This window comes from Monopterus albus, unplaced genomic scaffold (genome assembly GCF_001952655.1).
Source record: "Monopterus albus unplaced genomic scaffold, M_albus_1.0 scaffold41.1, whole genome shotgun sequence".
NCBI lineage: Eukaryota > Metazoa > Chordata > Actinopteri > Synbranchiformes > Synbranchidae > Monopterus > Monopterus albus.
In genome coordinates, this window is record NW_018127921.1 from 4,273,606 (window position 1) to 4,301,476 (window position 27,871).

Sequence of the window (27,871 nt, forward strand, 5' to 3'; positions counted from 1 at the left end):
AGATCAGGTCACATTTCATGACCAATTTATGGAGAAAACCAGGAAAGTGCAAACAGTGCCATTACTTTTTATTGCAACTGTATACAGTATAAAACGAGATACAGTCTGTAAATTGAGTAGCTGAATGTACCATAATGTTACTGTACTACAAATTGGAAGTTAACATAATGCAGTTCTACTTTCTCTCTACAGGCAGTCATCTACAACTTTGGTAGAGCTGTTCAAAACTATGATTTTTGTTGTATTTCTTAAGTTGAAAGATAATGGAAAAGTAATTTCAGCAAGATTTAAACTTTAAAGTGAGGGTTTTTTTCTGTAGACTTCTCATGCATTAGACTTCTCGGCTAACATCCTAGTGCACAATTTTAAGATATGTCTGTGGCTTAAAGCACCATTGTTTTAAGAAGTGCTATTGTACTTAACTACAATCAAAGATAACTTATATAAAAACAATAAACCTACCTAAACCACACCTGCTGTATTAATTACACATGAAATATTATATTGAGCATGTTTGTATAATTAATCACAAATAAGCCTTGGCTACATGAGATCACCAAAAAATAATTACAGTACATGTGCCCATCTGCTGTGCCTGTCTCTTTGTGCAGGTGAATACAAATGCAAAACCCTCAAGGTTTCTGTGCAAAACGGCAAACAAACATGTTTTTACCACGTGCTGATTATTAATTGTTATATTAGTGTGTGTGTGCGCGCATGTGTTCAGCAGATTCTCCAGGTGTGATCTCACACACACATACAGTACATACAAACTGACAATATCTAGAGGTTCATTTTTAGATCGGTCATTCTTGACATTATCAGATTATCTGTGCAGAGATGTGAGGCAATGAGGGTCAAAATTAAATGATTTTAATTCTTGTGGCTTCAGACACAGGTCAGTCAATTAACCACTCAACTGGTCCACATAAATAAATGCACGCACGCACACACACACACACACAGACACACACACGCACACAAACATTTCCACTCCACATATTTAAGCCCCATAATAAAGAAAAAGAAGCGTGTCTTCACTTATGTTCATTTTTACTGATTGATTTCTGCAACATACAGACAATTTGTGTGTGACAGCAGGGGGATGGTATGTGGCTGAATGAGAGTCCCACAGGAGGTGATGAGCATTCAGCAGCAAATCACAATGCTCTCACTCACGCTACTAATGATGATTAGAAGAGAAGGAATAATGGGAGGGCAGGCTCTCTTAAAGGCACAGGTGGGCTTTTTTGAAAATTGAGGCATGTGATGGGGGATAGAGAGAAGGTTATGTGGTGGATAAGCAGAAATGAAGGCTGAGGAAAACAAAACGAGAAATTACAAAAAAGTTAGAGAATGCATTTTCTCAACACATTGATGAGTCTGTTTATGGGTGTATTATGTTGCTTTGAACCACCAAGTTAAGAGATAATTAAGTGAGTGGACATGTTAAAAATTAATGCCTTTTGACAAAGAGGCAGAAACGAGGGTGGAAAACAAAAGACAGAAGGCAGAAGTGGAAATAAGAACGAGGTGAAAGAAGGGAAACAATGGAGACTCTCCTGGTCCAGAGCAGGAGAGTCATCTCTGTTGCATATTTTGCACTGAAAGACCAAGCTGAGAGACAGAAAAAGGAGCCAAAGAGTGTGAAAGATGAATAAAAACTAAAAAGATGTAGAGGTGAAGGGAGTACATAAGAAGAGAAGTAGGGGTTTGAAGGGGGAGCAGGGAGCTTGTGATGCAACAAACAACTGTGTATACAAAAATAACTTTTAAAATACTGTTTACAAAAACAATTAATATTATCATCATCATTAATATTATTACAATCTTATCTGGAGCCTATTGTAGCCACCTGAAAGGGGGCCAGCTGGCAGTCTATGCTTTCCTCTGCCAAAAAATCTTTTAAGCATATAATTCAAACATAAAAAAAACAAAACCCTGAATAATTTACAGTTTGAAGGGAAACACTATGTAGGGGAGAGGAATTAACATCATGCACTGACTTTCTTACATCTTCTGTTAAGAATATTCAAAAGATAGCCAAAAAAGAAATATATACCTAAACTGCTCTGTACAGTTCTTTATCTTTCTTAAAAATTATATACTGTATAGTTATGGTAATGAATGAGAAGTTAGCAGTGAACAGAAAAAATTAGGAGTAGTCCTGGGTCCCTAGCTTCTGTTGTCTCATTGTCTCACACATAGAGAAGCAGGTGAGGTATGATTTGGCTGTCAGATGACAAACAAGTCAGATTTGAAGAGGAACGGTGCAGGTTTTCTATGAATCTGTCAGGTCCCATAAAAGTTTCAGATGGTGTGTAACATTCACAAACACTGAGGTTTATCATGAGTAAAATGGCTGCTATAACAAAAACGTGCTTGGTCATTCATCTTGGGACCTCACCAACCAGATAGAGAATGAGAACAAAAACAAAAGGATAACAACAGAAAAAGAAATAAACAGGTTTTATGAGTCTCAAATAGTAAAGACCAAGAGTAGCCAAAAACCCAATAAGAAGACGCCTGTCATTGGTTGTCTTTTCTGAGAGGCAGACTAAGGCCGGCTCATGGTCCCAGCAGTGAGAGCCAGAGTCACAGTGCTGACAAGTTGGGTCATCACTGATGTGCTTCAATGTTTGTTAACTCTGCTGTGACTGGAAATAGGAACATTTCTGGTGTAGCATTAAAAAGTGGTCTGTTATTTTTAAGCCAGTGGTTCCAACCTGAAAGTCAGGATTCCCAAAGGCAGAGTGAGATGAGATCAATCAGAGACAAAAAGGAAATAAGAGGGAGAATAATAAATCCCGGTACAACTCGTAATTTGAGATCATCAGCATGTTGCATCAACTCAGTTTCAGTTTTCAAGGTCTCAGCTTTACATTCTTTTTTCCAGTCCGTATTCATATTTATCATCAGTCTTCTCATCTAACTCTTCACAAAAACAGCAATAATGATATTTCCAAAAATGCTAAACTATTGCTTTAAAAGCGACAGAGCAGGATTCTGGACAACATGGCAGCTACTGATGACAGCAATGACTAAACTTTGTCAGTCCATGACTCTGGGAAACAGGGAGGTCAGCACAGAAATATAAAGTACCAGAGCTGACATTACTGCAGCTAGCACAGGAACAAATCTTACAGGAAAAACAGGAAGTGAGAAAGAGGTGAATGTTGGTGAGTCAGCTCTAGTCTCAGTGTTTCTATGATTGATCCTTTGTTATGCAGCAACCAGCACACACACATAGGGAGAGCAGATAGAAATACAGAAAAAGAAAGAGAGCACCGTGGCAACCTGCACATAACCAAGAGAAAGGGTTGCATTATGGGCAACAGATTATCAAGGTTCACTTTGAAGATTGTTGTTCATAGTAGGAGGAAACAGACACCTTCTAGGAGTTTAGTTGAAACTCAGGAATCCTCTTTTCTGATTAAAGATAATTCCTGATTTAAGACAAAAAAAATGGACTTTTTCTCATTTGGTATAAAAAGTATTCCGTAAGAAGAACACTCTTTGTAAAGGTCAAATCTATATTTCTCTTCATTTAGCCAGCCAGTTTTCATTTCCAACTATTTCTATTCACCAAAAAAACATGGAAAAACAGGAATTATCCTTTAACCATTAAAAGGGAAGCCAGGTGACTGATCCAAGGTCCAGCATCTAGAAAAGTCGAAACCTTTAAAATTAGCATGTTGAAGAATGTTTGTACTAAAATGGACAAGCCACCTGGATCAGGAAGTGTTCTTCTGATTTGCACAGTGGCACTTTGACTGAGGAAGAGGAGGAAGAAGAGGAGGAGGAGAAGCTCAGCCTTCACCAGCTGTTGGCACAGAGTTACACTTGAAGGTTTCTCTATGTAAAAATGCGCTGTCTGTCTGTCTGTCTGTCTGTGTAGCATCTATCAGCATGGTTTGGACCAGCCAGGTGAGATCGGTATAGTCCATCTAAGAACACTGTTGGTGGACGAGCAGATGGGTAGGTCCATCATGTCCACTCCAGAGGGGGGTCTCGGGGGCCTTTGGGCTGAACGCAGCGGTTACCGAACCCTGAAAGAAGAGGGAATTCTTAGCTTGGTTTGAACTAAATAAAATACATCCAGAAAATTCCTACCAGAAGGAAAGTGTCCCTTCAGTTCTGGTCTGGTCTCGAAACCATCAAACATTTTCTGCATATGTAGCCCAAAGGCATTTTCCCAATAAGCAGAAGCAATGCCACACATAAAAAGGATATTAAAAGAAATCAGGTGTGTCAGCAAAACCTTTTGCAGAGAGACTGAAAAATCATTACTAGTGCCAGTAATACTTGAGGTCCTCCAACAGGGAGGGTCTAGTCAGAGAAACAAAGCCAAGGTTACTGACAAAACCTCTAGAGGAGGGAAGACAGCAGACTTACCCACCCAGGTCTGCTTTGCTGTCTGTTGCTGTAGTGCCAGCAGATGCAGGGTCAGCTGGAGAGGTTTTCTTGACGCAGTCTGACACAAGTGGACACAGGCACAAAGATTAACAGGGTGGAAACACTGTGTGAATATTGGTGGTGTAAGTGCTTAGAAGGTGCTGTGTAATACTGTAGTTTCAGGGATATAAGACAAACTCATTTATTATTTCATTATTGCCATCTGACTTCAGTTTGTACTGAAAATAATAAACTTTGGATCAAAGTTTCTTGCTTACAGGTCATTTAATGACTTGATTTCTCTTTATGTATTAATGTTACACCATTTGCCACTGGCTGATTTAACACATGTAGGCCTCAGGCTCAGATAAACACACTTGTAGGCCATAATTTTATTTATTTTTTTTATATATATGTTGCCCCAAAAACTCCAAACAGCCAGAAGTAAGCAAGAGTCAACTGCCCATGCACAAGATCACTGGATAGTCTTAACAAATATTAGGGTATTTGTGTTTCATAATGAGGAAATACACTGAACAAAATTATAAACGGTACACTTTTGCGATTGCACCCATTTTTCATGAGCTGAACGCAAAGATCTACGACTTGTTCTATGTACACAAAAGTCCTATTTCTCTCAAATATTGTTCACAAACCTGTCTAAATCTGTGTTAGTGAGCACTTCTCCTTTGCCGAGATGATTATTACAGGTGTGCCTTAGGCTGGCCACAATAAAAGGCCACTCTAAAATGTGCAGTTTTACTGTATTGAGGGGGTCCAGGGAGGGTCCGAAAACCAGTCAGTATCTGGTGTGACCACCATTTGCCTCACGCAGTGCAGCACATCTCCTTCGCATAGAGTTGATCAGGTTGTTGATTGTGGCCTGTGGAATGTTGGTCCACTCCTCTTCAATGGCTGTGCGAAGTTGCTGGATATTGGCAGGAACTGGAACACGATGGGCCTCAGGATCTCGTCACAGTATCTCTGTGCATTCAAAATGCCATCAATAAAATGCACCTGTGTTTGTTGTCCATAACATACACCTGCCCATACCATAACCCCACCACCACCATGGGCCATTCGATCCACAACGTTGACATCAGCAAACCGCTCACCCACATGACGCGATACACGCTGTCTGCCATCTGCCCTGTACAGTGAAAACCGGGATTCATCTGTGAAGAGAACACCTCTCCAAAGTGCCAGACGCCATCGAATGTGAGCATTTGCCCACTCAAGTCGGTTACGATGACGAACTGTAGTCAGGTCGAGACCCCATTGAGGACGACGAGCATGCAGATGAGCTTCCCTGAGACGGTTTCTGACAGTTTGCGCAGAAACTCTTTGGTTAAGCAAACTGATCGTTGCAGCATCTGTCCGGGAGACTGGTCTCAGATGATCTTGGAGGTGAAGATGCTGGATGTGCAGGTCCTGGGCTGGTGCGGTTACACATGGTCTGCGGTTGTGAGGCTGGTTGGATGTACTGCCCAGTACTCTGAAATGCCTTTGGAGACGGCTTATGGCATTATCTCGGCAAAGGAGAAGTGCTCACTAACACAAATTTAGACAGATTTGTAAACAATATTTGGGAAAAATAGGCCTTTTGTGTACATATAACAAGTCGTAGATCTTTTTCAGCTCATGAAAAATGGGGGCAAACAAAAATGTTGCGTTTATAATTTTGTTCAGTGTATGTCACTAAGTGGAGCATTGTGTTTTAGTGATGCGTTTTTAATCATTTATGAACAACAATGGAGGTCTATGACAGAGAATTAAGATAATCTAGGTTGGAGACTGACAGACACTTGCAATTTGCATGTATATATTTTATACCATTTAAAGCCTTTCAGCAAATAAAATTAATCCACAGCCCTGTTGTTCTTTTTAAATATGCCTGTTAATTTATATTCATAGCTAGTGAAAAAAAAGATCATTACAGAACTCCAGTCAAACTGTTATTCCCTTTTGATTATTCCCCCTCTGTCATACGCATGCATATATTTGCACTGAAACTACTGAAGCAGTAAATTGGCAGTAACTATCATCACATGATCCTCAGCCTGGATAAGCATATGCACACACTTTTCATTTCAACTCTCTATAGACATATTCTATCTTTGTCCCCCTTTTTGCATCTTTTCTTCTCTCTTTGCTCAGTCTCCCACTGCCCTTTTGACAAATGCTGACATTCTTATCACACCCAGGCTAATTTGTAAAACACTGAAGGTCTGCTTCCTCCGCTACTTTGTAAAACTACTGTGAATGCCACATAAACAAGGACAAACAGTAATCAAAAGCAGGTGTCTACCTCTGCACCTGCCAACCCACACGTAAACAGACAGTTACACTGTTAATATCCGTACCTTTGTGTGAACCACTCCATTCAGCTGAGGCTGATGTTCTCACTTCCAAAGGATCTGACAGAGCAAGAGAATGAATGAAAGTCAATTAAGCAAATAAAAAACAAATGATGACAAAGTATTAAGACATGCACACATTCAGCACAAATAGACACACACACACACACACACACACACACACACACAGAGACAGTCATACATTTCCTTTCAAGCTTACTATGCTCTACAGCACCTTTCCTGATATCACATCATCACTTAACCTTTAACCAAACCCTTCCTTCATCTTTCAGACACCCAGCAAGGAGAACAACCTCCACGTTGAACCTCAAAGGATTATGTTCAGTTGTGCAAGATGTAACAAAAACTGATCTTTCTTTAAAACATAATGAACCGGTGAACACAGGTGAGCTATGATTCTTCACAGATTAATCAAGATTTTAAAGCCTGTCATTTCCTGCTTCCTTTCATTCCTTGTCCAGCATTAATTTTGGTTTATCTGTGCTTCAATTCCTAAATCAAAAGCATTTCAAAGATATTCATAAAAGCACCTCTGCTGCAGGTGTGAAATAGCCAATACTGCCTCCTAGTGTTTTAAGACTGATAGAGCCTCTCACAGAAGCAATGTGTTCATTTTGAACACAAATGTTTTATCTTCCATCATGTGCTCTATTGTGGTTGAATATTTTGATGTTCATGCTGCACAGGAAACAAGAAAACAGCAGAAGACAACCAGGTGGCGGAGTTATTAAAGAGAGTAGCCTGTGAAAAAGGTTCCAGGCCTTACACCTGCCATGTGTCCTTGTGTGTGAGTCCCGAACTGTTCATAAATTGTAAGCTGCCAGATAAACTAGGAACAGAAAATGATGCCCCTCCTATTTCAACTCACATCAGAGGCTACCAGCTGTGTCAACATCCACTGCTGATGTTTCCAAACACAACAAGCATCATCTCCTTCTTCCCATCACTCATTTTCACTGATCCATTCACCTTTAAATGAGGCAACCAGTGACATGTTGGAGCTACAAAATTACACCTGATATGGATCCGGTCACTGACCGAGTGAATCCACAGCACTGCAAACACAACTGTGAATCTTGACCAATGCAAACGCACCTGTGGCCAGTACGAAGGACTCAGGGGTTCTCTCAGGGAGGGGGGGAGGGGAGTCATCGCTGTCCCAGCAGTCTGGGTTAAGGTCAGAGGTTAAATGAGAAGCCATTGTAATTACTGCCCAAGAAGTAATACAAGAGATCAGCAGTCAAATGACAGTGAGACAAAGAAAGTTTGAATACTGAAACACGTGCTTGCTTGATTCCTTTTACCAAGTAAATGAGGTACACAAAGAGACTGAAAACCACTTCATTACAAAAAAGGATTTGACATTAATAAGTCATCTTGTAAGAGAGATTTAAAACAATGTAGACACTTATTTGACTACGTTTTGTTATTTTGTCATGATTTGCCATAGGTTTACTTTAGAAAGCATCTGCTTCTAGAAGAATAATATGTTTACAATACCGTAATTTCCGGACTATAAGCTGCACCCACTAAATGTAAGACGAAAAAACATTTTGTACATAGCCGCAGGTGTCCACGTTGTAACATGAGATATTTTGACAGCCAGATCAATCGCCTGTAACTTGAAGCGGCATCATATGCATTTCGTCATGTGTTGTCCATGATGAGGGTGTGTGCATGAAGCAACAAAAGTAGCGGCTTATAGTCTGGAAAGTACGGTAATAATATGCTTATTTTTCTTGTATTCTAACACAATATATTTATTTTGTATTTAGTGTTAAATATTAACACTAAATACAAAATAAATATATTAAGGGGCAGCACTGTTGCCTCACAGCGAGAAGGTTCCAGGTTCGGGCCCCACCCGGAACCTTTCTGTGTGGAGTTTGCATGTTCTCCCTGTGCTTGCGTGGGTTCTCTCCGGGTACTCCGGCTTCCAGTCCAAAGACATGCAGCTTAGGTTGATTGGTGTCTCTAAATTGCCCATAGGAGTGTGCGTGTGTGTGGTTGTTCGTTTATGTGTTAGCCCTGCGATGGATTGGCGACCTGTCCAGGGTGTACCCTGCCTTCGCCTGATTGCCAGCCGGGATTGGCTCCCGCAACCCCTTTCAGGGACTAAGCGGTAGAAAATGAATGTTAAATATTAGTTGCACGACCTGTTTTTATTTTGTTTTATTCATTATTGATATTCTGAATATATTAATATAGTAAGAATTCATACACTGGCTTGGCAATACTGTAATAGAAAATGATCATTTTAGTAAGGCCCTGTAAAACTGAACATGGACTCATTTGTTATGAGGCTACATTCTGCACTACTTTCATCTTTGAGAGCTGGGCAGCCTTGTTTCACACACTCCTCAAACACTATTAATATACATTTGGCCTTTCTGCAAAGACAGATGGAGTTAAATCACTGACATGCTGCAGACAGTCATGATTATATTTCATGACATTCTCCTGATCTTATCCTCTTCAAACTGAGCCTTGTTTAACAATCTCCATCTTGTCTTTCTATGTTGCTTTGGAAAATTACCCATGGGTCATTACCATTACAATAAGTTCCCGCTGCAGCCTGTTAAACAATGCAAGGAGACATGTAATGAGAACAAGAAGGTCTTGTGGTGAGCTCCAGCTGGTTCAGTACAAACTCAGTAGAACTGGTCTGCCAAAGCTCCACAGATACCCCTGTTAAATCAGGGATTATACCTACATCCCTGATAATAAAAATTCTCTTGCTTCCTATCCCCATATAGTCCAGTAAGGATTGACTGAGACTCTTATGTAATTCAGTGACTGTTTAGTGGTTCCTAAAATACAATTATTTGAGCCTGACAACACTGCTACAATACCTTAAATCTATGGAGCATGACAGTAACTTTTAGTGGTTCTTCTTGATAGAAAACTACCTTAAATCTGTTAAACAGTTCAGATAAGAATAGATTATTTTTAATGCAAGGCCAATATCCAAGTAGATATTTTGTTTTAATGACCTTATTACCAATTATGAGATTAAAAGACTTTCATTGTGGCTACACTCAGATGTACCACTCTCAAGGAAGCTTGATCCCTTAATTAAAACTTCTCCCATTCGTCTAGACTGAAATTTACTCGGGGCCTCTGAAGGGTTGAGATACTGCCTTTGATAAGTTATTATCTTATAATGCAGCCAATATAAAACATTAGCCTTATTCGATAGTAGTGACGATCTATGTCTCTGGGATTTTACTGTTAGTCCTTCACATTAACAGCACAAGTTGTACTGTATTAGTAAGTGATTTTTTTTCCATCTATATTTTAAACAAACTATAGCTGACTTGGTTTTATTTGATCATCACTGTATCATATTTGATGATTTTAAGTGAACACTTTTATACTCTCTTCTACCTCAAACACTACCCCCCATTTTTATGAGCCCATTAGTTATTCCATGTCTCAGGAGCTGCTAAGCACTGTAAATGACTCATCTGAAGCTGGGTGTTTTTCCTACTGGATTTCAGACTGACCTAGGAAAGCACATAAAACAGTCTTGATTAGAATACCATTAGTCTAAATGATGGCCAGAGTTAAATGCTAGTTAATCAAGTTTTGCACCATTTTCAGGAAAAACATTAAGTGACTGTACAGCAGGTTAATGTCCCCCTAATGATGAGTGAAAAAGCCAACAAAGACAACATTATATTTCTGTTCAGCATCTAGTCTGGGGTTGTTAACAATGCAATTACTAATTCCAGCCTCAAAGATAAGTTAAATTAATAATGAGGATTTTCAAGGCAGTTAGCCAATATGGTTCATGTTGCAAGCACAGGCTGCTTAGGACATTTGAATGGCTTGAACGAATGTGACAACTGTGAATTACAAGTGAGTGCATAATATTCAGTTACTGCTAATAATTTTGTGTTTATTATTGAAAGGCTCATTACATTAGTAGCAAAGCATAGTTTATGCTTGGACTGTTTTATATCTAATTAATGTCTCTTTTTATTTTAATCTTATACAGTATAGCATATTTGTAGTGTTTTACACATTTGATTTATTGGTCTCTTATTGTTTTGCTTTTTATAACTCTTCTGTCATTACTTTGCCACTGGACTTGTAAAGGAATCTGAAATGCACTAAATTATATGAACTTTGCAAAATAATTTAAGCAATAGTGCAACCAGCAAACCAAGCAGCCACCAGCTTTCTTTTGACCAGCTACAAAGCAGCAATTCATCAAACTCGTTCGATTCTTGCAACCAGTCGCACGGCAGCTGTTAGCTTTTCATAACCGACTACAAAAGCGCCACCACAGCCCAAACAGATAGTGTGTCAGAAAGCCAAGCAGACCAAAAACAATCCACTTCAGGACTGGGAGGTAAATATTTCTGCAATTACTCCTAAATATTGGTATGAACTGAGGAGAGCATGATGCAAGTTGCCAGACATTTTAATGGCTGCTACAACATTTACATTTTATGTAGCATAAATGAAGAATAACAACGTTAGCCCAAATAATGCATAAAACCCTACATTGTCTATGGATGCTGAGGAATGCAGGTTATGCTAAAATGTTGCCCTCTAGAATTTTAAATAAAATAAAAATTTCACTGAGTTATGAATGTGTGAATTTCTCTGTTTTATCTAACAACACAACCTTTAACAGCTTGAAAACAGGCTGCTGTATTTGTGTACACCTCACACACATATCCCCACTTATATATATTTTCCAAATTATGATGGATTCTATATAAACTGTAAGGCCCCTGGAGGTAAATTTGGGCTACATAAATTAGATTTGACTGTACGTAGCTGTTGACCTGGAGTAAAAGGGCAGTTCAGATAGACCTGACATCCCGTAAAAGTCTTACAAATGTTACTTTCCTGTCACTGACTAAATGTTGTTGTGGAACTTAAAGCCCCTCTAGCTAATTTTCACCCTCAAACTTTTGACCATCAGAGTGTGAGTGAGAATCAAAACAAACTCAGGCGGTAACCCCTCCTCTTCCTTTCGGCTCCTCCTTGTCCCTCCTATCTATTAAACTAGGTCATATGTGGTAACTACAGCCAGAGGCAGACTCAGCAGTCAGGCAGCTCAGCATTCTATACAAACTGTAAGGCCCCTGGAGGTAAATTTGGGCTACATAAATTAGATTTGACTGTACGTAGCTGTTGACCTGGAGTAAAAGGGCAGTTCAGATAGACCTGACATCCCGTAAAAGTCTTACAAATGTTACTTTCCTGTCACTGACTAAATGTTGTTGTGGAACTTAAAGCCCCTCTAGCTAATTTTCACCCTCAAACTTTTGACCATCAGAGTGTGAGTGAGAATCAAAACAAACTCAGGCGGTAACCCCTCCTCTTCCTTTCGGCTCCTCCTTGTCCCTCCTATCTATTAAACTAGGTCATATGTGGTAACTACAGCCAGAGGCAGACTCAGCAGTCAGGCAGCTCAGCATTAATATTAATGTGTACAGGATATAGCCTATAGAGCCTGTGGTTTTCGATGGCATTGCAGCGACAAGGGTCCTTTTTCCTTCCTAAAGCAGTAACACATGCAAATTATAAAAAGGAATGTTTTTTTCCCAGTAATACTGATACAGTACTAATTGTTCTGGTCACTATCACATCAATGTTAATATGGCACTTGACACAGATAATGTTATAAGGTAACCATGAGTTATATGTGAAACGAGAAATTACACATTACACTTTGAACAAACTCCATACTTTTATAGCTGTGTTGATGGCATAAATTTGAACAATGTCTCACTAAAATGCTACATGAACTACTGTGTTGTGTCCGACATAAACAAACCATGTGGCCTGGACTAAAATGGAGCAAAACTTAGAAAATTGAGCAAAATGACTGCATTTGCTAATCCAGGAAAATGTGCTGGTTTCAACTAAGTGGACAACAAAACACTAACAATGTAGTCGGAATGACTGTAAATCACAACCAGAATAATTCAATACAAAGGTACAAAATTGAAATGCTAATGATGCCGACATATACACAATATACCAAAAATTAGAGACACTAACTTCATTTCAAGTCAGTCAACTGATACACATCATGCCTCCTCATGGTTTCATCCAAATATCTACCAATGCAGTTTTTTTTAAACCAGAGCTCATTCAAGATCAAAACTGTCCCAAGCCAAAGTCCACTTCAATCCACTCCATTCCATTTCAGCTGCAATCTCAGCAAAAAACTGATTTCAGAATCTCATGATTTTGAAATCAAAGGTGAAGGGATAATGTTCCCTACAGCCGAGAAGATCAAAACCTCATCACTGCCACCATGACAGTGCAGCCATACTGATGCAGGCACAGCAAACAGTGTTATCCCACCCTATTCAGCCAAACATGCACAAAAGTAGCTAAAGTGTCTTTATCGGTATCATGCAGTGTTGATCCTTCACCATCCAACATGCACACACGGTTCTATGCTGTCACACAAGCGCACTGAAACAAAAACACACTAAACAGAATTTCTTTCATCCCCCATTTGCAAACTCATTCACTTAGACAAACACACACAAGCTGAAAGAGAAAGAAAAGTTGTTTTGACACATGTTGGCCTGTTAACATTTGCAGCATTCCTCACAAACCAACCAATTAGTCATACTGTCAAGTTTTATATGAGACTCACTGGAAAAAAATCCACTCACTCTTTTGGTCCCTCTATGTCACCCTGCTTTTTCTTATTCCTTTGATTCATGTCTCCTGTTTCTCTCTCTCTGCGTCGTGACTTTCCCCATCAGTAAGTTCAGTGTAACACAGAGTGTGCGTTGACAGATAGAGCTTGTCAATAGCATGTGGTCTGTCTGAGACCTGTCTCCTTACTGACCCTGAAATGGCTCTACCACATGATTTCCCTAAGCATAAGCATACAGTATTTAAGTGTGGATAATAAAGACAGGTTGTCATACTTAATCAGTGCCTTTACCTTCAGTGTTCAAAGGAGAACTTAACTAGAGCCCTGAGACATAAGCTAAACTGAACTGTAGTGTTTAGTTAGGTATTAAGTTCAGAAAATTTCTGTATGAAGTTAGCAGGATGTCTATTCATCTGGCTACCTTTATAGATATTTTTGAATCTGACAGGAAAGCACCCAGTTAGTTAAAGGACTTAGATCCACTCATTCAGTTAAAGATGATGATTGACATACTTTCTATGGCTGCAGAAGGTAATGAAGAGCCCTGCCCTGCGATCAACATGGGCAACACCTTCCTGAGTGGCTGCTGGTCTCCATGATGAGGAACTGCAGCTACCATGGTGGTTGCTGTGGATATATTAGTACAATAACCCTCCTTTCCTCCAAACATCTCTCCATCCCCCTCCTCATCTGAATTATCGGAGTGCAGGGGGTTTGTGAAACTCAGGGCAGTCCTAACAGGAGTGGAGGAGGAGGAGAGGTGAGAGGAGGAGGATGAGGATGCAGCGGCGCGTTCCGAGGAAGAAGAAGAAGAGGAGGTCTTTGGGAACTGTTTTTCCAGTGTGTTGCAAGGTTGAGCCCAAGTTGCATGGCCAGCTTTCATCTCCCCTCTCTCCCCTCCCTGTGCTTCCCCCTTCTCTCCACTCTTCACGGGGAGGTGGTTTGGTCTGGCTAGAATGCCTCTGTCTGCATGACTCTCCCCACCTGCTACTCCCTCTGTGCCCGAGTCCTCCGACAGCGAGGAGCTAGATGTCAGCAGGGATTGGCCAGTGCGAGCTTTGAAGGCGTGGGATCTATGTAGCACACTCGTGCTATTTACTGAACTGCTGCCATGCCCACCTGCTACACTAATCGAGGATGAAGTGTCGAAGCTACGAGGTCCTTCCTGCAACGGCACTTTTTTAATCTCAATGCTGAGCTTCCTCTCAATCCGAGGAGCACCAGAACATTCAACAACCGGAGAGGCTGGGGAGCAGGAAGTCTGGGTCTGGCTTTGGCCTGATTCTGATTTTGTTGATGCTGAGGACGATTTGTTGTTGTAGTTGTCGTTCAGATCCAGATTTGAGACCTGGGTTTGTTGTTTTTGACTTTGTAGATCTTTGTCTTTCTGCTCTGATGGACTGGTCTCCTTGTCTGGACTGGGATCAGACTGGTTCTGCTGCTGGTCCATGTCTTTATTCTGAAAGGAAAAAGAAGTTCAGTTACCCTTTTAAAAATGCAGTTTTATCCAGAAACCCCAATAAGTCTCCCAAATATTTTTATTGCTGTGGCATGAAAGAAGACCAAAAACAAAACTTCCTGCGAAATATACATTAACTCAACAAGAATTTGCTCAAAGTGGTTCATTTTATAGTACTCGAAATCTGATCACCGATGAGTGAATGTATTGTGCAAATCAAAGCACAAGTGTCCTGTTATCAAGTTCCACATAAACAATGGGCTTAGACTTAGTCAGGGACTTCTGTCACATGCCATGCCTCTCTTGCTGCATTTCCACTATCAGAACGAGCGGTATAGCCCATACTTCCCTTAACCATCATCAAGAATAGCCTCCGGGGCTGATGCAGACCATCCTGCTTTGTTTTTCGACTGTATTTTCTCTCTGTCAGCCTCTGTTTAGAGGAGGGAGGGGCTGATCCTCTCTCACACATGCAGTCAGCTGTTTGTTTACATAAAGTGCTTGGAATGCTAATGCTTGAGATGTGACAATATGGACATTTAACCAATCACGGGCGGCAACTCTGCACACACGCACAGCCTCCCCCTCGCATTCCTAGTACTTGATTTTAGTACTACCACCTGAGGGATACAAAAATTTAGCTCCCAGAACACACCTCCAAAGCAGGCACACCGTAGTGGAAACAAATGGTGAACCCCTTTTCAGTGTTACTCTGTGTGACACATTTTGGTAGGTGCCTATGATGGAAAACCTATTTCTATGTCCCTCATCTGTTGATGCTCTATACTGTTGTAAAAAGATACTCTCTGCTAAGGTACCAAAAAGAAAAGTAAATAAAAATGTATTTTGTGGCTAGACACAATGGCAGTAAGACCTCCCAACAGGACATCTCCAATAACTACACTATCTTCTCTTCTAACCTCTGCACTTGTCAACCTCTCACATGACTACTGAGGAATATTTTAAGTTACTCTGGATAGGGGTGTCTGTAAAACACAAAACCTACAACAGGCTATACAGGTCCAAAGACGGAAAGACTTGCCATGAACAAAAAAAATCTGAAAACCTCAAAGAAATGAAGATGTGTGCTGCACAGTTACATACATAGACAACAGAGTTAATATACACATATGCAAAAATAACAATTCTGTACTTTTAAGCTGTATTATTCTACTACTGCATATGCCAGCTCACCTCTGTCACATTGTGATGTGTACTAGCCAGGATGTGTATGAGAGGTTTGGGGTGATAGCGGTCATTGTCCTGTCGTACGTTGGTGACAGTGGGGAAAGCTGAGGGGGGAGAGGGGGTCAAAATGGGTGGTACGGGGTGAGGTTCTGGGGGCTGAAGAATCTCCTCCTTCACATCACCCTCTGTGTGGGAACTAGAGAGAAGGAAAAAGAGAGGGAGCTGAGTTGACAGCGGAGCTAAAGCAATACTTTTTGCTGAGTGGGAAAGAGACAGACGTTTAATGTTTTCTAATGAGATGCCATAACTTCAAAATATAGCAAAAGTGCTATAATTAAAACCACAAAACTCATAGAGGGAACCATACATTCACAGAGAAAAATGTATTCATATTTATGCAAACATATTGCAGTTAAATACAAACTGTTTAATGCTAAAGTAAAAACCTGGATCATTTGCATTAATATAAAAACAAACAGGCTTGAAAGAGCCTTAAACAAAATTTTTAAAAACCCTTTTGGTTCAGACGACTTCAAAATGACAAGCAATCATTTCATCATACTGGCCAGACATCTTTCAGACATTTGGACATCCATGTTTAAATGATTATGTATCTAAAAAGCAATAATAAAAAGAATATGATGAAATTAACTCAACTTCATTTCATGAATAAAACAATCAAGGGCAGTTTCCATTTAGTTTCCGCCACTAGATGGCAGAATTTCAAAATGTTTAGCAGTATGCACATAATATGTCTGAGACAAATTAATGGTACTTTAGATTTTCACTGTCATAGCTCTCAATCCATACAGTGTGGATTTAAAGTTATGTTCTGTTGATGTGACATAGACTGAAAACAGACATTGAATCAGCTCTAGAGGGTTTATCCTGTTTCTATTCTATTGTACTGTATTGTTTTCTAAGCAGCAACCTATTGACTACTGGCACTATTGGTCCATGGCAAGAGGTTTAGTGCTTCAATAAAGACAATATTTGACTCTCTTTTCAGCTACCAAAGTATACAAGAAGCCATCTTTAGTTTGTTTTAGAGTGACAGAAGATTATAACAAACATTTTTTAACAAATGCATGCCTTATTTACAATACTGTGTACATTGACAATGTACTAGTAACCTACTTGCAAACACACCTATAGGAACAGGCAGTGTAGGTGTGCATGTCATACAGGATACTGAGGTTGTAACAAAGCTCGCCACACACCAGTGGAAACTTATGTATTAAGATATTGTTCCACTCCACTGAATATACATTTACATTAACACACAAATATATACATACACACAGAAAGAGCCATGAAAGGATGTTGTGGTGTGCTAAATCAAGAGCACATGACTAAACCAAGAGCTAACAAAGGGCTGATTGCACACGATGCTGTGTGTGTGCTTTTATGTGTGTGGATCAAAGACAGAGAAGCTACAAGTTAGAAGCACGGGGATTTCCTTTTCTTGAGCAACTCTGGAGTTGCAGTCATATTGTAACAGGTTCCTCCTAAAGCTTCAACAATGACACATAGCTGCTGGCACTGACTGCCACCCTTCGATGTTGGAGCTGACTACATGCCACATGTATTTTTGTTCATTTATGATTCTGTGTTCTTAATTTCTGAAAGTTTAAATCAAATGTGGCACTAATAATGGAAATCGTGCAGAGATTCACACAGAATCACTCCAAGCAGCTAAGCACACAACACTAGAAAGACAGCTTTTATTACGATTCTCGGTGGGGAGGTCAGAGGTCATGTGCCCCTGCTGAAGTTCAGCTAGTTAAGCAGAGTTGTTCTAACCACCAGAACCTCCAGTTGTCTCATACATGTGACTTATTGGTGATTTCTGGCATAAACATTATTTAAACACCACCACTATGAAAACATTAATTACCCATGTGAATTTCTTCTTCTATATCATCTTCATTGCCCAAGCAAGCAAAAGATATTTTTAACAATAACACTGATAATTCCCTCTGGTGCTGAATGTTTCCATGGGGATATGAATCACTCTGATGCTGCGGAGTTTGTTCAGGGCCCGCATCCCCCAAAGATAAGATAAGGCGAAACTTTAATGACTGCTAAGGGGAAGCTGAGCTGTTACAGAAGCAAACACTAAAATGTCTCAGCAAAACAAATAACCAGCATCAGCGGAAATAATAAAAGTCACAAGCACAAAACGCATCACACAACTACAGCGCTAAGACATGTAAACAGACATTCAAATATTATAAGGGTTTACATGAAGTAGTAGTAGTAGTATTTTCCCTGAAGGGGGGAAATTAATTTTCACTATTACCCTCAAATCACTCTGTTTAACTGTATTTGTGCTATTCGTTAAAGTGGCCGGTGGGTGTGTCCACCAAATATTGATACCAACCTACATCAAATATATTTCAAATCTAAAATGTTTTGACCTACAATTTAAAATGTACATTGGTTAACATTGGGTGATGTAAACATCCAACATCCATCTCTCTGTGAAAACAATAAAAAATATAGTTTGTTTATTGTTTCTTTTATTACTACATTCTTCATTTTCCATCTAGATATTTGAGCTAAATGATGCAAGTGTAGCTTCCACCAAAACACTAGAATTACCTGCCTTATTAAAACAACTTGCCCACATCACATCAAACTAATTTACTATCAAAATCACGTTACATATTTTTAGAGGTGTAAAATGTTTATATTTCTGAGGAACCTGGCTGGATATAGTGCCAAATATTTCTGCAGTCTGAACCACATTTCTCCTTAAAATCTAAGAATCTCTAATAATCGGACTAGTTTGAAACACTTCACACAACCAATTACACAGTACCATTCTTATACTTTTGCCACAGTAACAAAACATAACATGCTGATGGCGACACACCTAAGAGCTAACGTTAAACACACAAATATTATGCACTCATGTACACATGCTCCTACACATAAAGGTACATGTGTGCAAACAGATGCACGCCTTCACAGGAACTTGGAATCTATATAATAACACCACCCACACTCATAAATAACTACACAAACTCAAACACACATGCTTGACAAGCACACTGTGCCCTCCACATACAGTATGTACTCCAGAGGGAAGATGCTGCATTTTTAATCAGAGCGCTTGTTCACTATGCGCCCTCGTACGTTCACCGAAGGCGGGATGTGCTAGAGGGGGACAGAACTTATAGCTGAACTTATAACCTGAACCTGGTTTCAGGTTGTGCAGAGAACAGATTCACACCGATAACCAAGTAAAGTTGTTAACCGCACGCTCAAACCGCACAAATTCAGACCACTGATCACTAATCAAATATGTATTTCTGCCTTATGGAGCTGATTATTATCTATTTGACTGTCTGAAAAAAATAAGATTTAACAACTTTGCGATGTTAACTAACACAATCAAGTTTCAACAAGAAATGTATGCCAATTTCTATAATAGGGCCTCAGGTGCCTCTAGTGAAGACCTGAAGCTCCTCAGCCCAGAATCACACAGAACAACAATCAAAAACATCCCCCAGACCAATCAATACCAGTGATTCAAATTTAGGTCTCGGATGATGCCAACAGAATGTGGACTGTGTTGGTAAAAATAGCTCCAAACATCACTAGGACACTCTCAGGCTTAACCTGGGCCTTGACATTATTTCTGTAGAAAATGACTGATGAAGTGTAGCTAAAATGACACATACTGTAATTTAAGAGCGATACAAGTAGTGAGATACACCAGTACATTCCTGATAGTCTTGCTCTGTCCCACTTCCAGGAAAAGCTTTTGGCAGTATTTCCAGGATCAAACTTGTTTTGCTTAGAACAGGAAATAAACTTTAGTTGACAAATCACTTACAGCCAAATCGCAAAATTAGAACCTCTGAAAAATGTTTGCTTTCCCATGAAACTGACTGGTCCAGGAGACAAATGAAGGAAACCAAGAATATGATACATTTAGTGCAGTAGGACAATGCAACAAGGGACATGCAGTAAATTATTTTTCTGAAATTATGACAGTGCAAAAGTGGACATCAAAAACAAGGAGTGAATACAAATTAACTCAAATGGATAATCACAGAGCTGGTGATGTACACATTAACACACAAAATGCTGTCAAACTGAGCATTTTCAGACAGTGCTTCTAGCATCAAGTAATAAGGTGAAACAGTGTCTCCTGGCAACAAGATGACTCTCAGGCATAAAAGCAACAGTACTGTGGCAACTCCCTGAGCAACGGCATCCATAAGGCATGGTTAAAAAGTTAGTGTAAAGTTTAAGTATTGCTGCATTAACAGGGGAGCCAGGCTGTGCCTTCAGTGGATAAATCATTAGAAGACAGAAATAGGGCCTGAAGATGAACTGGCTGAGGGAAAGTGGAGCACAAGCCCTGCTGGGCACATATAGCAAAATTAAAAATGAGATGAGAGAAAGAAAGGGAACAGAGACAAAAAGATAAGGTGACAAAGGAATGAGAAGGATGAGGTAGTAAATCTGCCAAAAAAAAAAGAATTATAGAGAAAAACAGAGGGTTTCTACAGTATGTGTCTTTGCACATAGAGTATGTCAGATTCAGAATGTGTATGAGCTCGAAACCACATGCCTGCATGTGTGTTAAAAAATTTATTTATCCTCACAATGGGGGTGGAGGTGGATAAAGCAGTTTTACTTCAAATAGCGGAGAGCTGTGGTGCGTTCGACACCGTCACGTTGCAGAGTATTTTGATTTGATTTTACTTATTTATTCTTTCAAGTATGTAAAGACAGTTGATATGTCAACACACATACGGTAATTTTACACATATCCAACAAATGCTAATCCAATATCAATTTGCTTATACCTAGTACATGCTTGAATGGAGTAGGAAGAAGTCAGACTTATCCAGTCCTACCCCATGACATCATCTTACCATCATTGGTTTGCAAGCAGTAATTAATTCTCTTCTACACCACACAAGTAATATACAAAAGAATTATTACAGAGTGTTAACATTCATACACCACACCCACAATGTTCCATCTAAGTATTGCTAACTGTTGCAAAATGATCTATAAATACAGCTCCTCCTCAGGCCACAACAGTTGTCAGCAGCCAGCCAAACAGAAGTTAACTTCAGTGAAAGATGCATCTGTCGTGTCAGAAAGTTACAGCTGACTGAGGTGAAAGCAATGCCTGCTGTTTCTGTGTGGTCAGTTTAATACATTTTCCTTGTGTGCATCACAAACATTTTTTGTGTGTTCCTCCTACAAAACAAAACACCCACTGTGTTCAGTGATGGGTCACGTCACACCCACAGCTCACTTCTATGTGAGTCTGTTCATTCATCTGTGTGGGGGATGAGTGCGGGTCAGTTTATTCTTCAATAACACCCTTTTTCAAGTGACTGAGTCAAATAACTTCAAGAAAGCAGATATGAACAGGCTTGAACCCTGAAAAGAGTCTTACGTGCGTATGCGGGGAGGTTTGGGCGGTGGTGTGTCCCATCTCTCATCATCTGACTGGTTGCTTGCTTTCTCTGGGCTGCTTTCATCCTGGACAGACAAGCAAGGGTTTTACATGTTTATTAAAGAAGTATCACATTTGTCTTTAGTCCATGTAATGTAAAATATTTTTTATCTGCAACTGGTCAGAGAACTCTTGTACTTTTTATTCCGCAACATTTGTCTGACAGCTGGAGCTACGAATGACTTTGCAGATTAAGATTTACATACAGAACACATCATCAATTTATGAACAGGTACAGGTTAAACCTGCCCAACGGCAGTACAATAGTTCCAGTAAGTTCCACCTCAACCAGCTACAACACTAAAATGCTGCTATAGCTTTATGCATCAGATAATAATACAATAAAATAACTAGAGCAATAATGGGATATTATTACTTTTGCTTAAGTACAGGCTCCGAGTTTTCTACCAAGGATATTCTGTGTTTACTTATTGGGGTCTGGAACTTTTTATTCTGCTCTCACGTGATCTAGAACTCATTTCCATCTAGCACTAACATCTTACAAGAACACAACTGAACTGCAGTAGGTGTACTGGTATTTTCAGTCTGACAGCATTCCACCTGGCCAGTAGAGTAGATTCAGATTCAGATTCCAGATGCAATGTTTTGCATGTAATGGCATTTATTCTTTGTATGCATATATAACACAGAAAAACAAATGTCTTGCTAGCTGAATTTATCTAAAGGTCAAATCAGATTACTTCTGCTGCTCAGTGTTACTGTAGGTTTTATAATTGCTGTTGAAATGTAAAGCAGCTCCATCTATGACTACTTTCTACTCTCTCTACTCTCGTAGATGTTTCAGCAGCAGAGACGGAGTTGCTACAATATTGCTTCACTGAGGGGTCAAAACTGTCCTGCTCCCAACTAGCGTTCTCTCGCTTCCTCTTAGCTCTCGTTATCCCCCGTGACTCATTAATTTGAGTCTGTCTCCACTCTGATAATGAAAAGACAACAGGACAACTTCAGGCCCCATAAACTCAAGACAGAGGGGTGAATGAGGTCACTGCAGCTCCGTGTGTGTCTGTACGAGCGCTAAATTCTGCTGTGGAACTAACTTAAACAGATCCAGCTGAAGATAGATCACATCTTGTTTGGCTGTATTGTGAGAATTAATTTGGTAGGAATACTTCCTGCAAACAATGGTGAATGCGTGTGAGGACAGAAACATGTGTGGGATGTGTATATGTGTAGGTTTATTGTTCATACTGCCCTTGAAAGCACCTATGTGGGTGTTTTAGTCAAAAACAATGACTGACTGGACATGAGTCAGTGTGTGTAAAGACTGAGTCAGGACCGCAAACTGATAATATATATCAAACCAAGAGTGTCTGCAACTTTGTACACAAGGTTATAATCAGTAGTAACAAACTTTTTCTGGTGTTGCTGTCTTAATCCATATATGCCACACCTACTCTTAAAAAATAATCAGTGGTGTAAGCTTTAAAAGGAAGTAGTATAAACTCGAGTGGTACAGAACAGTCCAGTACTGTCAACTGTCCCAATTTAACAGATGCTGAAAGGTAACTTAAGTAACAGTTCACAAAGTGTCCGCTGAGTCTTTTCTAATGTAAACATGGGAGTTCTGTTTTCATAGGACTCTCTCTTGTGAGGGTCCCCCTTTCTCAATGGATGTGTGTCTATTCTCAGACTCAAAGGGCATTATGGGAAAGTAGCAATGTGGGAAAGTAGCAATGTCATCAGAGCTTCCTATGTAGGAAGTCAACCCCTGGATTTCTGCCAGTGCACTCTCTCATCTGTGTGTCTTCAGTCCGTACAGCTGTCGATTTTAGCTACATAACAATGCTGGGGAGAGGTTGACACTACTAGTTTAACTACATTTCGCAGTAGCAATCAGATAGATGAGCTATTTTAGAATTACTGTAGTGGGTATAGTAAGTAGGTCTGTTTTCTATTACGTAGCGAGGTGGTGAGCCCTACCATTACATCATATAACATGACTAAACTAAAGGAAATGCTGCTCTGCCACATACACAGATTTTGCATCGCCCCATCTTCTGATTCAATCAAGAAGACTGACAGCTGACCTCAGCCCTGCTCTCACTCTCTGATCCGTTCTGTCAAGAAAATCACTTACTAGTAAGACAATCATAGATTCCCCAAATCTGCTACAGAATGACATGGGATGATGGAAAGGAGCTGTGGTTCATGTTTTGTCATTAGCATTATTTCAACACCAGACTGGATTCCAAAAACCTTAATAATTTAATTAACTGGCAAAAGAAGCTCTAAATAGAAAGCTAAGATAAGCCTCTGAAGACAAAATAAATTCTGCTCCTTTGATTTTCTTAATATATTTGTCATATAAGTAAATGTTTAGGCTAGGTCGTCCTTCTAGTGCAATGGGAGAAGTAACACGGACATTTAAGGACACTTGGTATGTGGTATGTGTGTTTGCTGATGTGAGTGATTGGGGGTAATGCAGCCTAGTGTGAAAATTAGAATGAGGACACCGCTGACTGACAGAGCTAAGCTTTTTTGTAGCTCTTTTAAATTGGTCTCACTGCATAGTCCTCTGAGACTACTTTGTAGAGGGGTGATATCTTTCTTTAAGGCACAAACTCTGCAACTTTCCTTTTTCTTTCTGTGTAGAGAGCAAAGTTTTCTGAAGACCTCACCACCATCTTCTCTATTCCTTCTACCCTCTCCCTCCCCTGTGACTAATTATTTGTGGGGGTTTTTCACTCCAAATGTGTTACTCTGACATCCTGTCTTTCTTTAACAGCAGACAGAATGCACAATAAATGTGTATGTGTGTGTCCCATACCATGCCATCATGTATCTGCGCATTTGTGGAGCTCTCCAGTATTTGCAGTTGTTTCTGAAAGAGCTGAGCGATTGCTCTATGAACTAACTCGTACTGCTCCTAGAGCGAGAAAAAGAACGAGACAAAGAGAGAGAAAGACATATTAAAGCAGGGGAGAGCAAAAAGTGTTGCAAAAATCCAATAAAGGGAAGTGAGGTGAGGGTGATAGGAGAAGAGAGAGAAAAAAAAAACACAAAAATGGTTTAAGCAAATCAATACATAAACAACAACAACAAACATTCTCCTTATCTATACTCATAAACATCCACTTACACTGATCAGGCATAACATTATGACCACTGACAGGTGAAGTGAATAACACTGACTACCTGTTACAGTGGCACCTGTCAGTGTGTGGGGTATATTAGGCAGCAAGTGAACATTCAGTCCTCAAAGTTGATGTGTTGGAAGCAGGAAAAACAGGCAAGTGTAAGGATCTGAGTGACTTTGACAAGGGCCAAACTATGATGGTGAGATGACTGGGTCAGAGCATCTCCCACACTGCAGGTGTTGGTGGGTGTTCTTGGTCTGCAGTGGTTACCAACAGTGTCTCTTTAAGTGTAAATGGTGAACTGGTGACAAGGACGCCCATGGCTCACTGATGATGAGGTTGACCTACTGTAGATTAAACTTTTAACTTCAATTTGTACTTTTCAAAAGACTAAAATTAATTTTATACTTTGTTAAAATGGTTGAAAATGAGAAATACTGTACATTGGTCTCTATGAAGAAAAAGAGTCAGGGGCTGTAGTGGTGATATCACACCTAGAGTGGTGAGTTTGTCTAAAAAAATTCTCTCTAACTCGTCCTCACGACCACAGTTTTCACTCCTTTTACATAGGTTTTTAACTGAATTGTAGACACATCTGTGCTTTTTCTCAGAGTAGAACTGTGGAAGCAAATGGATTCACAGAAGATGCACAGTGAGCTGCAGAGTGACACGAGTGCCAACCTACTGCCACACTGACTCCTATGTAAATGGTATTATGCAGGTGGTCATAATGTTATGGCTGATCGGTGTACAAGGCTATGAAATACATAAATAAGTCCATTCTTATCTAACTTAACTAACAGTGTTGATTTTCCCTCTCAGTGTCAGGAAATGTTTGTGAGAGGGGAAATCACATAAAATGTACAATACAGAAGTCGACACTTGATGTTGTGATAAGGCGAGACACATAGTATTTCAAATGTGTCTTCACAAGTTATGTCCATCAGAGAATCCCGTGCAGGAAAGGCCACAAGAAATAGCCTGTGCAAACCCAGCCAGGTCAAAACTGTGGCAAAACAACCTCAACCAGTTAAATATAATCCTAGGAATGTGTAGGGTGGAAAGGTGCTTTTTTTAAACCAGGTGATGCACTCACCTTCATGAGGAGCCTTGTGGCAGGCTACATAAAGGAGAAAATGCCACTAATCTTTACAGCAGAATCACTGTCACATAACGAAATTCTGAATAATGTAAATGTATTACATGAAAAACGCTAAAATAGCAGCATGTTAGTAATGAGTATTTTCTTCACAATTTTCCAAATACTGCTGAGTAACATCAGAAATGCTGGGAGTGACTTAGGTACAGATTTCAACAAATTCAGACCTTTTAATAAGCTAAAAATGATTTTTGTGAAATTATCTTCATGTGTACAGACCCATAAATGTTGTTATAGATTTATTACTTCTTTAATCCATTTAACTCATTTTTAAAACCAGGTATAAGGATAGTTTTGCAAAAAAGTTTTTAATAAAATAAATTCACAACCTCATGGGGCAGTAGTTTTCATACAAAAAGAAAGGGTGTTGTTTTTAACCACTGGTCTAGAGAACAGCTGGTGGAAATCTATTAATTTGACAACCAGATAAATATCGCACAATACTGACCTCAGACCCCACATTTCTTGTGTGTGGGGAAAGAAAAATCTGGCTGCAGCAACACTTTTAATTAGCTTTGTGCTACCTTTGTACTCAGACTTCTATATTTTCTGCATTACTCCACCAGTGTTGTACTGAATGCACTATACCATTCTATGTTTAGAAGAAAAAAACTCTAAAAACAAACCTTGGTCTGAACAGCAGAGTGTCGCTGTGTCCTCATGTCTTTAATCAACTGAAAAACTTTAAAATCTTCTGGAATTTTCTTTTAAAGGACACAAAAACAAAAGGGTTACTCATAACACCACATTTAGATGTGTAGAAAGTGTATATTTGTACAGGTACATCTGATGTGTGTAGGAGTGAGAGTTCACATACCCCAGCTTTGAGGAGATTCCATGTGTAGTCGATAGCACAGATAGCACCTGTCCTCCCACAGCCTGCACTGTACAGCCACAGACAAACAGATCATTTTTAACAGAAGCAAGTGTGTAGAGACCCAGATACACACGCTCAAGCTTACGCCTTGTCATCACAAACAAAATCCATTAAAAGCACACTCCTCGCAAGTATCAACTCTGGATTTATATACTTGAGCAGCCAAGTGGACACAAAAAGAGAGAAAGTACAGACAAATTAGTCACATTTGTTTGTATTAATGTAGCAATACCTCGACCAGCCACACAGAAGCTCAGATTATGTGACGTCATGTCTGACACATCAAATCATTGTCTTGTTGTCAAAGAGCACTCTGATGCTCTAACAAGCGCACACATACAGTACACATCAAGCTACACAAAGTATCTTTACAGACACAGCGACACAGCTTTGAGTCCAGCTGTGCAACAGAGAAGCAGGAAATGTCCTCTGGCTGCTCGTCAGAGCTGATTACACACACATGGAGACTGTCTGTGTGGCATGTATATGCCCACGCATGTGTGCAACAGAAGACCCGAATCTATAGCCTCATTAACCTGTGCGTTTTTGTTTTCATTTTTGCCAACTATTTCACCATGTGAGGTTCTTTATTGGTAGAAATGGTCTTTGAGTCTGTTTTGTCATAAATTTATCACCGCACAGACAAATATCACTTAAATTCTCAGGCTAGGGCATTCAAACCAATCACTGTAGCTGTAATAAGAGCAGTACATAGCCTACTGTATGAACACAGTATGTGTGTTATTAAAGCCCTAAATTTGAACAATATTGCCCCACACTGACACATACAAGCGTTAAACTACAGTTTATGATCAGTAGTTCTTGTACACCCTGCAAACAATTCTGTTACTCCTTCCACATTCAGCTGTTGTGTTGTAGCCTTTCATTGTCAAGACGGTGGCATTTTAACAGAAACAATCAGATGAATATAGGCTGATGCAAGAGTCAAGCTGGGCTCATCCAAATTGACAGCTAAGCTGTTACTTATCCTTTGGTTAATCAGCTTCCAATTCAAAGACTAGAAAAATGCATTTCCTGAAGAAAATGCGAATGGATGCAACCTTGGTAATGCATTGCTCTGAAAATGACTGAAATCAGTAGCCAAAACGGCAGAAGGATGAGAAGAATTGGCTGAAGTTCTTTTTTGAATTATCTGAAGGATGAGAGGACATATATACAAGCAGGA

The 27,871-nt window shown here is 39.7% G+C and overlaps 1 protein-coding gene across 7 annotated transcripts in view; it reads right to left on the minus strand.

The window, feature by feature from the left end:
* Window positions 1-1,041: 1,041 nt before the first annotated feature.
* Window positions 1,042-27,871, minus strand: part of ptpn12 (protein tyrosine phosphatase non-receptor type 12) — a 57,928-nt gene continuing 31,098 nt past the window's right edge. For 3 of the 7 annotated variants that reach the window (XM_020599481.1, XM_020599480.1, XM_020599487.1), the window contains 10 exons: window positions 26,626-26,692; window positions 26,435-26,512; window positions 24,340-24,438; window positions 21,492-21,577; window positions 16,067-16,256; window positions 13,927-14,872; window positions 7,869-7,940; window positions 6,759-6,812; window positions 4,400-4,483; window positions 1,042-4,049 (listed from right to left, as the gene is read on the minus strand). In XM_020599481.1, coding sequence (XP_020455137.1) covers window positions 3,988-4,049; window positions 4,400-4,483; window positions 6,759-6,812; window positions 7,869-7,940; window positions 13,927-14,872; window positions 16,067-16,256; window positions 21,492-21,577; window positions 24,340-24,438; window positions 26,435-26,512; window positions 26,626-26,692 — 1,738 coding nt within the window. In that variant the 3' untranslated portion in view covers window positions 1,042-3,987. Of the gene's footprint in view, window positions 4,050-4,395; window positions 4,484-6,758; window positions 6,813-7,868; window positions 7,941-13,926; window positions 14,873-16,066; window positions 16,257-21,491; window positions 21,578-24,339; window positions 24,439-26,434; window positions 26,513-26,625; window positions 26,693-27,871 lie in introns of all 7 variants that reach the window. The other 4 variants (XM_020599483.1, XM_020599484.1, XM_020599485.1 and 1 more) reach the window with 4 other exon arrangements.